The 14,424-nt window shown below is 33.4% G+C and overlaps 2 protein-coding genes across 2 annotated transcripts; one reads left to right on the plus strand and one right to left on the minus strand.

The window, feature by feature from the left end:
• The first annotated feature begins 774 nt into the window (after nucleotides 1–774).
• On the plus strand, nucleotides 775–3,749 carry LOC118056700 (protein SMALL AUXIN UP-REGULATED RNA 12-like). The gene is made up of 3 exons (XM_035069005.2): nucleotides 775–1,221; nucleotides 2,888–3,443; nucleotides 3,566–3,749. The coding sequence occupies exons 2-3, from the start codon at nucleotides 2,981–2,983 to the stop codon at nucleotides 3,592–3,594; spliced, it is 492 nt and encodes a 163-aa protein (XP_034924896.1). The 5' UTR covers nucleotides 775–1,221; nucleotides 2,888–2,980; the 3' UTR covers nucleotides 3,595–3,749.
• Nucleotides 3,750–5,815: 2,066 nt separating this feature from the next.
• On the minus strand, nucleotides 5,816–11,819 carry LOC118056701 (sucrose synthase). Its single transcript, XM_035069006.2, has 14 exons — nucleotides 11,631–11,819; nucleotides 9,705–9,807; nucleotides 9,457–9,583; nucleotides 9,215–9,366; nucleotides 8,896–9,088; nucleotides 8,310–8,645; nucleotides 8,126–8,221; nucleotides 7,855–8,028; nucleotides 7,647–7,763; nucleotides 7,393–7,559; nucleotides 7,083–7,307; nucleotides 6,408–6,971; nucleotides 6,184–6,322; nucleotides 5,816–6,079 (listed from the first exon to the last, which is right to left on the minus strand). Exons 2-14 carry the CDS (start codon nucleotides 9,800–9,802, stop codon nucleotides 6,050–6,052), a joined length of 2,418 nt encoding a protein of 805 aa, XP_034924897.1. The 5' UTR covers nucleotides 9,803–9,807; nucleotides 11,631–11,819; the 3' UTR covers nucleotides 5,816–6,049.
• Between the last annotated feature and the right edge of the window lie 2,605 nt (nucleotides 11,820–14,424).

The raw sequence follows: 14,424 nt of genomic DNA on the forward strand, positions 1-14,424 counted from the left end.
TAATCGAGGTAATGAAGGGGAAGACATTGAGTATAACATGAATTAATCGGCAAACACCTACAATCATCAAATTTCGCTACCATAAAAAAATTATTAATCAAATTCATGTATTTCATAGGCAATTATCTTATTTTATACTTAATTTGGTATAATCCATAATTTAACCTAAATCAACATTAATTCTAACAAATAATTTTTGTTAATTCACAATCAACAACAATCCAAAATCATTGATTATTAAAAAAAATACTAATTATCAACTCAAATTATATCTATTTAACCTAATTACAAAAACCCTAAATTTTTTAAAAAATTCATAATTCAAAATCCTAATATTAGAAATCAAATTAACACACATTATCATAAAGTACATCAAATAATAAAGGAAAAACATTCAATATAACTCTAAATGTAGAATGTGAGTGATGATGGTGATTGGTAGTGGATGTATTAGCTGAAAATTGATAGAGCCACAATGAGGAGTGGGGGGGGGGATCTTGAGCTAGAGAGAGATGGGTGATCCCATGGTGTTTTGTGGTGAAAAGAAAGAGAGAGGAACAATGGGTATTAATTTCAAATAAAGTTATTAATATTATCTAGAACTCGTATGTCGTAGATGTTATATGCAAAATAAAAATCACAAATAGCAATTATGGCTCATAAAATTATAAAATATCTCAAATATTTTTATCTATTGTATTACTTTATCTTTTTTTTTTTAACTATGCTAAAAAAAAAAAAAAAAAAAAAAAAAGCCTCCTACAACTACGCAATCTGTATCCAATCCTATTCCTTTCCTTACATTTCCTCCTCTCCACTTTCCTTGCATTGGATTCTACTACAAAACAAAACACTGATTTGTTTCGCAGTTTTGCTTCCCTTTTGTTTTATAGAATCGAAAAAAAGACCGAAGCGAAAGCGGCGGTGCAGCCACGACAACTTTCCATTCTTGCATTATTAACAAGTATTAAAAGAAATTTAAAACACGGATTCTCAATTATTCGCTTGCTTTGGGATTTTATAGATAAATAAATATAGAATAATAGTACCGTAGATAGATAAAGAGAACAAAATTTTCCATTCCCTTTTCTTCCCTTCTTTTTATTTTTCTTTTGGAAATCTCTCTCTCTCTCTGTCGCTTTCAGTTTTCTTTCCCAGCTCCTGAAACCTCCAATTATGGCGTTTCTCCTCCCTGTTCGCAGCATTTGATTTCTTGTACAGGTACGTATATGCATGCATGCAAACAAATGAGTTTACAAAACCTTGTTATTTGGATCCAAAACTTGATTTATTAATATTAATGGTGCCTTGTTTGTCTTATGTCTTGAATTTTGAGGGATATTTTTTTTATTTGTCTGTATATATTACTTCATGTACGAGGCTTAAGCTGACGAGGGATATCATATGATGCGAAAGTTGAATTCTTTATCTGAAAGAGACATTTTTTTTTTACTTAGAGATCTTATGTTGATAATTGTGACAACTGTGGTTGGGAAAAGATACAGAATTTATATGTTTAATGATGTAAAAGAAATTTGTGTTTTGTTATGTTTTTTTATTAAATTCAATCTTGAAAACTTACCGAATTAGTAATCAACGATTGCCAGCTAGAATGAATACAGGCCATAGTGAACATTTTTATGAATGCCCAGCAATTTATGTAGAGAATTGAAAATTTTATATCCATACCACCAGCAGCATAGATGGGTCCCATTGTTGAGATTATTATGCCTTTGTATGGTGGTTTTGATTTGTGAAATTATTATTTTCAATTTCTACCTTTGATAGAGTAAGATCTCAACCTTTTAAATCTATTGGATGATTTTCTTCATGTTCTAGACAAAACTAGATTGCCTGGATGATTCTCAGCTGGAGAATGTCACGAAGAGTCAATTAATTGAATTTCTAGATCTAAATATAATACAAGAAATATAATTCTAGTCGATAAAATAAGCTTCATTTTGATTTTAAATGCCAGTACTTGTTTCTTTATGAAGGATAGACATCAGAGTACTTAAATCAGTCCTGTTTAGTGACATGAACAGATCAGTATGTATGTTTCTCTTATCATGCTATAGTCAAGGCCCTCTCTCCTTCTGTTTTGTTTGTAGAATCGGAAGATAGCTTTATTTTCGCTCTATAGTTCAAAGGAGTGGTTGAAATCCTTGGCAATATTGGTTTGGCCTGCTCTAAAATATTCTCTGGACCTTTTCAGAATAAAGAATCTAACAGATCTTGTACTGTTAACTTGTTGAAGAACATTTCTTGTTTTAAGTAGCATTTCTTAATAAAAACCAGTTTTTTGCGTTTCCAATCACCCCTGTAGGCTCTGTAATCTATAGCATTAAACTAAGAAGTTGATAGTTTAATTCGGTGATGTTGCTTTTCAATCAAAGCACTTTTATGCATGGAAGATTTGTATGTTGTTAATTCTGAGTTCATATTCTGTGAGAGTGATACAAAGAAATTGGATCAACTGAGGGAGGTATGAATGCTCTCTGCCTTATAAATTTGGAGGTATGATGGGAAGTTGTGTCTTGATTATTTCATTTTTGGTTTCTCGTATAAGAGCTTTGGGGCTCTTCTACACTCCAGTTTGGCTCTTGAGAATGTTTTGTGCCTAACAGATGACAAACATTTGACACGAGAATGTTTTGTGAGCTAATCTGGTAGTTGTAGTTCTGAAACTTGTTGATATTATAACATGGATAGCACTTTGTACACTAGAAATTGACCTGATCATAAACTTTGATTGCCTAGTTAATTACAAATTTTAGCATTTGATGTGGATAATTCTTTGTTCGTGAGAGGTTGCGTGATAATTGAATTACTGAACTTTTTTATGACTTCTTATTAACATTTGCATGCCTATTGCATGGAAATGCAGTGGAAGATCATATGATGTGACTTGTATGTCTGGAAACAAACACTCTGAATTCAATTCTGGGATATTTTTCACTGTTGTGGTAAACATTTAGAAATGGATGACAATAGTGGCAGCAAGTTGACTGGAATTCGCCAGATTGTTAGGCTAAAGGAAATTCTCCAAAAGTGGCAATCTGTAACGATCGGCTCAAAAGAAACCAGCCTACCCAGGCCTCCCTCGGATCAACCCTCCTGTGGCATTCCGCCAGCAATAAATAACAGGCTGAACAGTGTTAAGTGTTGTGATTCTGATGAGGAGAGTTGCCACAGTCCAGAACCGCCAGCTGATGTACCCAAAGGGTATCTGGCGGTTTATGTTGGACCAGAGCTTCGGAGGTTTATCATCCCAACTAGCTACCTTAGCCACTCCCTGTTCAAGGTTTTGCTGGTAAAGGTTGAAGAGGAGTTTGGGTTTGATCATAATGGTGCGCTTACTATCCCTTGTGAAATTGAGACCTTTAAGTTTCTCCTACAGTGCATGGAGAACCATCCAAAGGACCATGAAGATGAAGGCCCCGGTAAGGGTTATTTATTTATTTGTTGAAGATAAAAATGCACCCACTACCACCGTGTGATCCATGAATTGCTTGTCTTTAGTATTGTCACCTCTATCACTGAAGTTTCTGAGGTGATTTTGCAGCTGAAGATGCTTTTACTGTTGAAGAGTAATCGCACTGGTCTGTTTGGTCCAGATTTTAGGACTGATTCGGGGTCTAAAGCAGGTTGTCCTTGCAGGCACGTATAGCTCTTCTTTTGTCCCTTTTTATAAAAAAAATAAATAAATAATAGGAAATTGTAGTTAGATTCGCAGATGTGTTTTCAGGCGGGGGTATTTAGATTTTACCCTTCTGTTCTGTGTTTCGGGATGTGATCTTACGTTTTATGTCTAATATAAGACAGACTTGTATGTTAAGCAAAATTGCACAACTAGTATTTGTTATATATATATATATATATATATATATCTTATGAAGTTGCCAGCATTCATTAGAATTTGTGGTAAGCTTGCTTTTATTAGACTTCTGTTGTGCAAATAGTTACCGAAAGAAGTATAAAACTGGGGCCAAGATCCCAATGCGTCTTGCCATCCAGTTAACAATCTGTGTCATAAAAAGTTCATCGCATCCCATTTTCCATATGCTTTCCAAATATACAGTGTTTAAGATGTTGAAGTTTCAGTTAATTTACTCTTGTATATTGAAGAACTAAATCTGTAGAAATATAATTAATGTATACGAGCTGTCATTTTTTATTTTTTTGGTTAAAGATGGGAGTGCAAAACTGACATTACTAGCTAAGACCCCCTCCTTTCCTTCTTCTTTCAGAACAAGTAGAAAGTAAAAATTGCTCTGGATGCCATTTCTTTGCAGACTCAAGATTTTATGTGTGCGAAACAGTTGCCTCTGATTTTTTTTACTGTAGTTGTTCTGCCCTGTATGAACAGTGAAGTACCTTTCTCTGTTTTCTTTTTTACTTCTTTTCATTTTCATTTTTTTTCCTTGGCTTTTTTTTTTTCTTTTCTTTTATTTTATACTTTAAGTAAATAAGTTTAAAATTGATTTTTATACTTGTTTTTGGTTTTTTATAAAGTTTTTGCAATCTCAAGTAATCATTATAATAAGTGATTAATGCTTAACTTATCATTTTTAATATTGTGCACGCGACAATAATAATCTTCAAGATATCCATTAAAATCCTTTGATAGGTTCTACCTCAAAACAAATTACACAATCATTTCTTTGAATTTGGTTTTTTGGACTAAAAAATCATTCTTTTTTTAGTCTTATCATAAATCAAATAGTGTTTTGAAGAGTGAGATGCAAGTTAAAGGTTTGAATAATCTACCCAAAAAAAAATGAAAAACAGAGCATACGCTAGGATTTATTTTGTTATAAAATTTAAAATTAGTAAATATTAGATGGAACCCGCACTATCCTACGAGTATGATGATATTTCCTGTAAAATATTTAGTTATTGTAAACATGTTTTTTTATCAATAACTCAAGATATATTTATAAAAAAATATAATAATATAAAAAAAAGCTTTTATTCAAAAGTGAAAAAAAAATATTATTTAATTTTTATTCAATTAAATATAAAAAATTTGATATGAGTCAACCTAAATAACCATATACAAGAACGAGCAAATTTAAATTAACTTACTAACCCCAATCCTAGATCACAAAATTAAAATAACCCAATATTAAAAAATTCTTTAAGAAAACCTAAAGCCGATTTTGTTTTTCTCACCCATGAAAACTGATACCAGCACTGTTAGCTCACCTGGCATCAATGGTCCTATTGATTTGATTTATAAGTAATGATTACACCTATCTCTGTTATTAATAAATAATTTACTTTTACACATCTGCCATCAATTTGCTAATAATAATCGTCAAATTCTCAATGGATTTACTCCTATCTTTGCCATGATTTTTGTTTCCCTTCTCGTGTTGAACCTTTCCAGATTTATATCTTAGAAAGGGGCCAAAAATCCAGTCTTGGTAAAGCATTTAGAAGAGGAGAGCTTGATGATGATAACAGGAGATATGTAGTTAAGGAAGGTCTGCTAATGGGTTTATTATGCATGTGGGAAGAAGTAGTTCAATTTTATCTACGTCTTACCCATCTGTGCAAACAATTTAAAAAAAAAAAAAAAAGTTGGCTGTGTCTCCAAATTGCACCATGGACAACTCGTTAAGAAAAGTTTCAGCTCCCTTTGAGCTATTCTGTGGAAGAGCAGTACAAAGCTTGGCAAACCACTTGATTTTATGTCGAAAATGAGGCAGCACACTCATCATTTGCCAATCATAGGCATAGAGGAGAAATAAGGAAGTTGATGTTGGATCAATTCCCATGAATTCCATTGCAAGAATGGATAGAAAGCAGATGATGGATAAACCCAAAGAAACACAATCTTTACTTCTTTACTGAAATTCAATGGGCTCAGCAGCCGAAGTGCAAGCAATGCCGCAGAATGAAAAGGAAAAAAGATACAATGGAAAGCAATAAATAAAAATGAAATCAAAGCCTTTCTTGTCACATTACAATTGTGAAATGAACATTATTCTGGTTGTCTCCAAACCGAAACCAACCCGTGTTTCCTCCATTTCTTCAGTTACATTCACTCCTTAGTCAAAGGAACAGACTCAGCCTGAAATGTTATGAAAGAATATTCATCAAATAAACTCTTGCGAGAGTGGTGGATGGTAAATCATAAATGCTTTAACACCCTGTAGATTGGAGAAGAATGCTTACCAATTTACGGTATTTGAGTGCATAGAACATTTCCATGTACCGACGGCTCTCAAGACGATCAAGGTTCGAAACATGCTTCCAGAATCCATAAACTCCTGTGAGCGTCAGGAGCCTTTGAGAGTAGATTTGCCAGGTATACCTGTGAAAGCAAACAATGAAAGACAGTTTAGTCGTTTTAACAACTTGGAAGGACAAAGTTTAAGGAGAGAAGACAGTGAGCTTACTTCTCTTGGATTCGTTGCAGACCTCCGTGGGAGATTTTGTCCCAGTGAGTGGGATCAACCTTGCACTTCTCAAAGAAGTCAACAAGGAGCTCAGCAGCCTGCTCGCCATGATAAGGATCGATGTGGAATCCGGATTTTCCATGCACGATGATCTCAGCAGGACCACCATTGCAAGTAGCAAAAGTTGGCAAACCACAAGTCATGGCCTCAACAACTGTCAATCCAAAAGCCTCGTACAAAGCAGGCTGCACGAAAGCTCCCTTGGTATCACAAATGTAACGGTAAAGCTCTCCATTCCTCACACGGTTCATCTGAGAAGAAATCCATCTGAACTGCCCATTCAAGTTGTATTTCTCAATGTGACTGTACATTTTCTTCATCTCAGCTTGCTCTTCCAGATCTTTAGACTCCTTTCTTCTATCTCCACCAACTACAACAAGATTAACTAATTCACGTAGCTTGGTGTTCTTTCCATACCATTCTACAAGACCAGATAAATTCTTAACTCTGTCCAGCCTTGCCATGGTAAATAGAATTGGTTTGTTTCGGTCTTTTAGCACACATCTGTTGAATAACAAAACAAGTTATGAGCAACATACATCTTTTCTTTATCCAGGCATTTATCCAAAAACAACATAAGAAATTTATGTGGAAGTAGAAGAGATAGAAACTCACAAGTGCTCTTCATTCTCAACAGGGCTGTAAAGAAGCTCGTCAATTTCTGGATGGAAAGAAGTCAACCTACGTTTCTCGTCAGTGTAGGGGAAGTATATGCTCTCATCAGCGCCAGGGGATACAATGTTGAATTTGGGATCAAAGACATCAATACCATGAACAACTCTATAGAGGCCAGGGAGAGTGAAAGCAGTGTGGCTTTCATACTGTCCAACAGTATCCTTGCTGAAATGGTGGAACATTACATGTTAGATGCAATAGAAGAAGCATTCTACTACAAGAATAATAATCAGGGGAGACATAATATCACCTTCCAGCAATCTCTTGGAATGTGCTGGTGATAATGAAATCTGTATGGTTCATTGCAAAAAGATCAGCTGTAAACTGGCATGAGAAGTGGTACTTTTCATCAAACTTCTTCCAGTATATATCTGAGTCTGGATACTTTGTTTTTTCTAGAGCATGCGCAATGGTGCACTGCAACAACATGGAGAATTGTTAATTTGCTTGTGCAACAGGTGGAAGAAAAGGATGGTGCAAAGACAAGAAAAGGTCAGGTCAAACCTCTGTAACACCTAATTTGTGTGCTAACAAGGAGGCAACGATGTTTCCATCACTGTAATTTCCAATGATAAGATCAGGCTTGCCCTGCAACTCCTTAGCAATTTCAGCAGCAACGTCCTGAAAAACAAGATATTATCTCAGCACATGAAATTAAATGCAGGACTTTGAAAAATAAGGATTATTTTGGGAAAACAATAAGGAAATAGACCTCGGTGAAAGTTTCTAGGTATGGCCACACTTCAAAGCGAGAGATCCATTTGCGGACCATACCCTTTCCATCTCTGAAGGGAACTCGAAGAATATCACAATGCTCAGATCCATACACTTTCTCCAAACGTTGACCACAAGTGGTTCCTGCTGCATCAGGGAGTAGTCGAGTAATCTGTAAACATGAGAAAGCACATCTTAAGCACCAAAGAATGTAATAAAATTATAAAAGAAGAAAAACAGGTAAAATACTCCTTAAGGCTTGAACTTACAATGAGAATTCGGGGGGTAATATCAAGTCCTTGCTTCTTGATACGCTGAAGCATTTCATTCTCCAAGGCACGGACTTGATCCAAAATGTAAACAACCTAGTATAAAGCAAAATGCTAGCCAGATCAGGCAAGGTTTTAACAGAGTGAGCACGAAGAAAGAGAGAAAAGTAGGATTGTGAATAACCTGGCCTCCAGTATCAGGATACCCCAAAACATTGTCTTGGGCAAAGTATCCATGAGGGGACATAATCACAACATTGAAAACCATAGGAATTCTGCCTAGGAATGTTTCGAGAGTGCAGGGATCTGGTGCCTCAAGAAGATCCAAAAGAAGTCGAATCATCTCAAGAACACGCTCAGCAGTATCACCCCATCCTCTCTCCAAGCCAATCTCCTGGAACTTGTGTTCAAATTGAGAATATGGAGTATCAGGTTTCAGAGCAGACAGAAACTCCTCAGCCTTTCTCAGAACATATTGCAGAGAATCTAGGTTACGAATTCTGTCATTCAGCATCATATTCTGCACAAGAATACACAATATGCCATCAGGTTTTACAGGATCTAGTTCTGCAATATGCAGTCCTTGGTTAAACTTAAGATTCTAAAATAATGATAGTAAGAAATTACAAGATTCTAATAAAAACATCGGCTGCTTATATCCTATAGTTTGATGAAAGCAAAATGGGATCAAAGACTTTGAGTTTTCATTTGTGTTGGTTATCCTAGGAGTTATTCTAAATGCTGGAAATCAGATATTGTATCAAGCATACCTTCCCCTTGTGACAGTGCACTTTGAGAAATGCAAGCAGGGGATGCAGGCTTTCCTTGTCATGGAACAACTTAGCCGAAAGATGGCGATTGAGGAACTCAACACCATTACCAATATACTTTGAAAGAGTTGGGCGAGGGAAAGATGCATTGAATGGTTCGAAGTCCAATTCAAGCACGAAGTTGCCGTTGCAGCTGCATTATTAGATCAACCAACATTGTCAAGATATACAGCTCTTGAAAAGCAAAAGGCACGTACAGAACATTGAAATTGGGAGAAGTAAATTAAAATAATAGCATCAAATCAATACTCTGACTTACCCTCCATCAACAAGCTCCTCCTTGAAATGAAGATACTCAGCAACACGCAAATCCTCAACAACAAGTGCTTGGACATTCAGTCTAATGTACTCCCAGACACCAGGCCTCGGGCGCAGAGCAAGAGCAATCCATGGAGGCACAACAATTGCTTCCTAAAACCAACAGAATCAACCAAACAAACAGTCAGGAGAAAATTCTGCATAGCATGAGAAAGATAAGAATGCAAGTGAGATCAAGGTCACCTGTGTGGATCTGAGAACTTCAGCAAAAGCACCGCCTGCCAATGTTTTCCTGGTGTCTTCAGGAATTGCTTCAAACTCAGCAACAATCTGGTGGTGTTGGAGAATTCCTTTTCCCTTACTTTCGATCCTATAACTCAAAAGGTCCAAGATTTTCAGTCATAAATCTACACGCCCTAAATAGGCACACACACACAGCGCTCCGTAAATCATAAACAAAAAAAAAAAAAAAAAAAGAAAGCAATGGTTACCTTGTGAGTAACGCAACAATTTCATTGCGATGAGCCTTGAGAGTCTCATCTACACGTTCACGAATGCTATGGACACGAGTAAGAGCACGTTCAGCCATAGCTCCTTAAGAGAAACAGAAAGCAATCAGTGGGAGTAATAACAGATAATAGGAATTAAGACCAGCAACAATTCAATATTATTTGTAGGGGAGGGGGGGGGGTATGGATAGCTTAGCCAGTCAATAATGATCTACAAGAAGAAGTCAAGAGCAACAGAGAAACCACACTATTCTAGAAGACTTCAAAACCTACCACCTCACCTCACCAACCATTTTTTGAACAGTGAATGGTGATTACACATGTCTAAAATAACGCAAGAGATCGAACAATTAGAGTTAGTTTGAAGCAGAGAAGATTATTGGGCAAGAAACAAATTAAACACAGTACAATTACGAAAAGAAAGAAGAGAGAAAACCCTTCTTGTGGAATACCAAAAGCTTGAATGTTCGGTCAGATATAGATAACAACCACGTAGTTTAGACATAACAATAGAATTTAAACCTCTCCCATTCAACGTTGAACGTTGAAAAAATAGCAGAGTTTTGCCATGGCATAAAACAACAGACAGAAACCAAAGAATGGGCCCAAGTTTTGACATTTATAATCAGTCGAAGTTTCTTTTGGTCATGGCAGCCCAACTGCGCTCTAGTTCTTCCACCATTATATATGCTACATGTTAATTCATCAGAACACTAGTTCAGTATTTTGCAGAATCATGATCTGCATACTTTTTTATTTTTATTTTTTTTCTAAATACGAGCCTAAAGCATGTTAAGTTGAACTAAAAGACCAGACTCTAAGAAAGAAAAATCAATCGAAACCATTAGAGGAAAAAATAAAATGAAGTAGAATGAATGATGCAAAGGCTAGATTTTGTGGAGAGTTTTATGCAGAATGAATGAATGACGCACACGTTAGAGTACTTTTAAGTTTAATTATTTTAAACTTGCATGATCCTTGCTTATGTTTCAAGATACTATACTAATGTAGTGATTTGCGGATAAGGACGATTTAGAAATGTCTTATTAGATTTTTTACTTTTATTTTTTCAAGCAAACTAGTGATGTTCATTGATTCTATATTGGTTAAAAAGGTATTTTCCTTTTTTTCAATTTACTAAGTTCAAACTTTAGGATTAATGTAAAGAGAGATTTATTATTTAAAAAAAAAAAACCTAAATGGATGTTGAAAAGGCGCTCTTAAAATTACTTTGAAAAAAATAATTTTAATTAATATAAAAACTGATTCAAAGATATTAATATTATTTACACGGCATCGCTTAACCTCGGAAAGACACATGAATTCTATATATTAATATTATCTATTTATACGGTATTAACAGGTTGATGTAGCCAACAGGGAAATATATATATATACGGCAGTTGCCATCAGTGGAGCCCGAGGAGCTCAGGCCGGAATACATTTCAAGAGTAAAAAAATAGGAAATAAGACAGTGGGTGTTTTTTAATGTAGAGACACTAGTGATGATGTTTTCAATGCCGGCAGCAGGCGGGTTCTATCATGGTTATGACGATGATGATGTTTCAGTGGCCTTCATAAGCAAGCAAAGACCTTGTAAGCATGATACTGCTCTTTCTTTGGCTATGGAAAAGGATGCTGGGATTTGATTTCATGACATGGTAAACTATCAGCATGCATGAACTGTTATGATTTTGAAAGAACAACAAGTTAAAACCGTATCAGATTTCTTTCGAGCTGTGTTATTATGTGAATATTTTTGATTTGTTGAGCTAATTAAAAAAACAAAAAACATTTTCAAGGTAAGAAGGAGCAGGAAGAATAAATAAAAAGCGCATCCAAGAGGAAGATCCCTCGAGATCACATAAATACAGAATAAATTGATTGGGAAAGTTGAGGGATCTTTACCTTAAGTTTAATGCCAGAATAAATACAGAAAGCAGTCGGACGGGGGGGCAAGCTAATAGACAAGAAGAATGAACACAAATCACAACGAACACACAGAACGCAAGAAAGAAAGAATGCAAAGGAGAAGTTTGCAAGTGAAGATGGGAAAAGAGAGAAGAAGGAGACCCTTTTATACACGGAGAAGACGGCCTTGCACTCGTGGCCGTTTAATTTGATTTAAAAAATTGTTGTTCCAGTTAGTATTCGTGAAATATATCATTACCGCTTTACCTTCCTGTGGTTTCATTGTTCCTTTCACAAAACCGCTTCTCTCTTCCCCCGTGGTCAATGTTGTCATATACTCTCTCTCTCTCTCTCTCTCATCATTCTACTTGTCTGCTGAGAGAGGGCACAATGAAAAATAAAACGCCACTTTTTTCTCTTAATTTGATTTCTTAAGCCTCTAGATACATTAATTTTATTATTATTATTATTTGTGTTTCTAATTTCTATGGTTTCCTCTGGTTTTTGACTCCGAGATCTACTTTGCTTCCTTTTGTTGGTTTTAAGAACTAGAAGGTGTCCGTCCTTCTATGCATTGACAAGTATTCTTAGGTTGCTGGGGTTCTATTATTTAAGTTCTATTGCGTGGTTAAGTAAATTTTAAAAATTTAGGATGTTTTAGAGTTGTAATTGTAATTATTTTTTAAAGTGTTTTTCATGCTGAAATATATTAAAATAATATTTTTTTATTTTTTAAAAAAAATTTATTTTTCAAATCAGCTCATCAAAACAATCCAAAACACATAAAAAAATTAATTTTTAATAAAAAAAATTTGAATTTTTATGAAACACGGTTTGTTTTCCCAAACGTTCTTTAAATTATTTTAACATGTTAATATTAAAAATAATTTTTTAATAAATAATTTAAAAAAAATAATCATTAAACGTCTCGAAACTCTCAACTGCTGCCGCCTTATTTTAGAGGTACATTATAATCCTCTCCATTAGATGAATATATAAGATAATAAAAATATTTTTTATTAATATAGATATTTAGATAAATATGTATTTATATTGTTTAATCTTATAAATTGAAGTTAATAATTATATTAAATTTTTAATAATTTTAAGCTTTGTGGAATTTAAACAGTATCTTCTAGAAATAATCACATTGCTTTATCGGTTAGGCTATAATTAAATAATAAAAAGATTTTTATTTACAGGGGCGGTGGCACTACAGCCGGTCTAGGGACGATGGTGGGTCAACTTAGGTATGGTAATTTTTCCAGGAAATGGATACGTGCCTCAATTTAAGTGGGTGATTTCTTTAATAATTGATGAGTAAAATACGAATATTATTAAACTAATTTAAATTTAATACAAGATGCATGTCCTTATAACATAATACATACATATATATATATATATATATATATATTAAATAATAAAAAATATTTATGTAAATACTTGAGTTTTAATTAATATTATATAAATATCTAAAAATACTCTAAATAAATATTAAGTATAAACCAGCACTCGCTCTCTTTCTCCTTCTCTTAGATGAGAAATAAAAATAGAACGGAAAGTTGAGTTAATTTACGGATATTTTATGTTTTTTTAAAATATGTTTTATAAAAATATATTAAAAAAATATTTTTGATGTAATATATTAAAATAATATAAAAATATAAAATTAAAATAATATAAAATATAAAAAAATAACAATTTAATTTTTTTTTTTAAAAAAAAAAAAAGATACGCTAAACTTCACCTCGTCCTATGAAAAAAGTGCGGGACAGCGAAGTTTGCATCGCCGTTGGATAGGACATGACTGAGGTGGCATCATGCACCGACAAGAACTGCTTAATTTATTAGAAAGCATTTCCAATTTGTTTCATTTATTTTCGTTTTTCACATTTCTCTTTTTAGAGAAATTCGTACTGCTACTCCATACTTCATAATTTTTATTATAATTAATATGAATATTCAAGTAAATTTACGCTTATTTTAATTAATTTTATAAATTTTAAAATTAATAATTATATAAATCTATAATAACTATTCTATTAAAAAAAAAAAACTAAAAGAATTTCAAGCTGTTGCTTCTATACTATCTACTTAGATTTTATATTCCATAATTTGTAATAGTAGAGGACCGTGGTGACAGACAGAGCACAGCTGCTTCAAAGTTCAGAAAATCCATTGGCTACCACATTTCTGCTTTTGGACCCATGGTATCTAGATTTCTTCTTTTTCAACACAACACGTGTTTAGAAGTTATTAGACTTGTCTCTGCACGACGCAGCATATCCATATTATTTTTTAATAAAATATTTATACATAGCAGGTATTTTAAAACAAAATTCAATAACTTTGATTATAATCTAAATCAATTAAGCTAGCATTATTTAAGTTTTATTACAAAAAAAGATGGCAAATTAAAAAAATATATATAAAAAATCATCACAATAATAAGGGGAAAATATTTATTAAAAAAGTTAAAAAAATATATCAATAAATTTATTTATTAAAATTAATTTATAACAAAAATTGACACACACATAAAATATTTTATAGAATAAATTAAAAGGAAAAACTATTATTCAAAACTGCATGTATTAAAAATATAATTAATAAATAAATATTTAATCTATATAAAATATAAAAAAATTACAAATAAATCATATTAATCTTTTAATAAATTAAACACGCTAATTATAATTAAAAAAAACTAATTTCTATTAAAAGATGCTAAAAAACCAGAAACAATAACAAAGAAGAGGCATTAATTAAAGCATAAATTTAAAAATAA

This window comes from Populus alba, chromosome 18 (genome assembly GCF_005239225.2).
Source record: "Populus alba chromosome 18, ASM523922v2, whole genome shotgun sequence".
Taxonomy (NCBI): Eukaryota; Viridiplantae; Streptophyta; class Magnoliopsida; order Malpighiales; family Salicaceae; genus Populus; species Populus alba.

Excerpts from the sequence above, each read along its gene's own strand:
- LOC118056700 (XM_035069005.2), top strand. The coding sequence starts at position 2,981 with ATGGATGACAATAGTGGCAGCAAGTTGACTGGAATTCGCCAGATTGTT. Across the intron at positions 3,444-3,565 it reads CCATGAAGATGAAGGCCCCG|CTGAAGATGCTTTTACTGTT; the intron begins GTAAGGGTTATT and ends GTGATTTTGCAG.
- LOC118056701 (XM_035069006.2), bottom strand. The coding sequence starts at position 9,802 with ATGGCTGAACGTGCTCTTACTCGTGTCCATAGCATTCGTGAACGTGTA. Across the intron at positions 8,646-8,895 it reads TGCACTGTCACAAGGGGAAG|AATATGATGCTGAATGACAG; the intron begins GTATGCTTGATA and ends ATTCTTGTGCAG. Across the intron at positions 7,308-7,392 it reads TTCCAAGAGATTGCTGGAAG|CAAGGATACTGTTGGACAGT; the intron begins GTGATATTATGT and ends CCACCATTTCAG.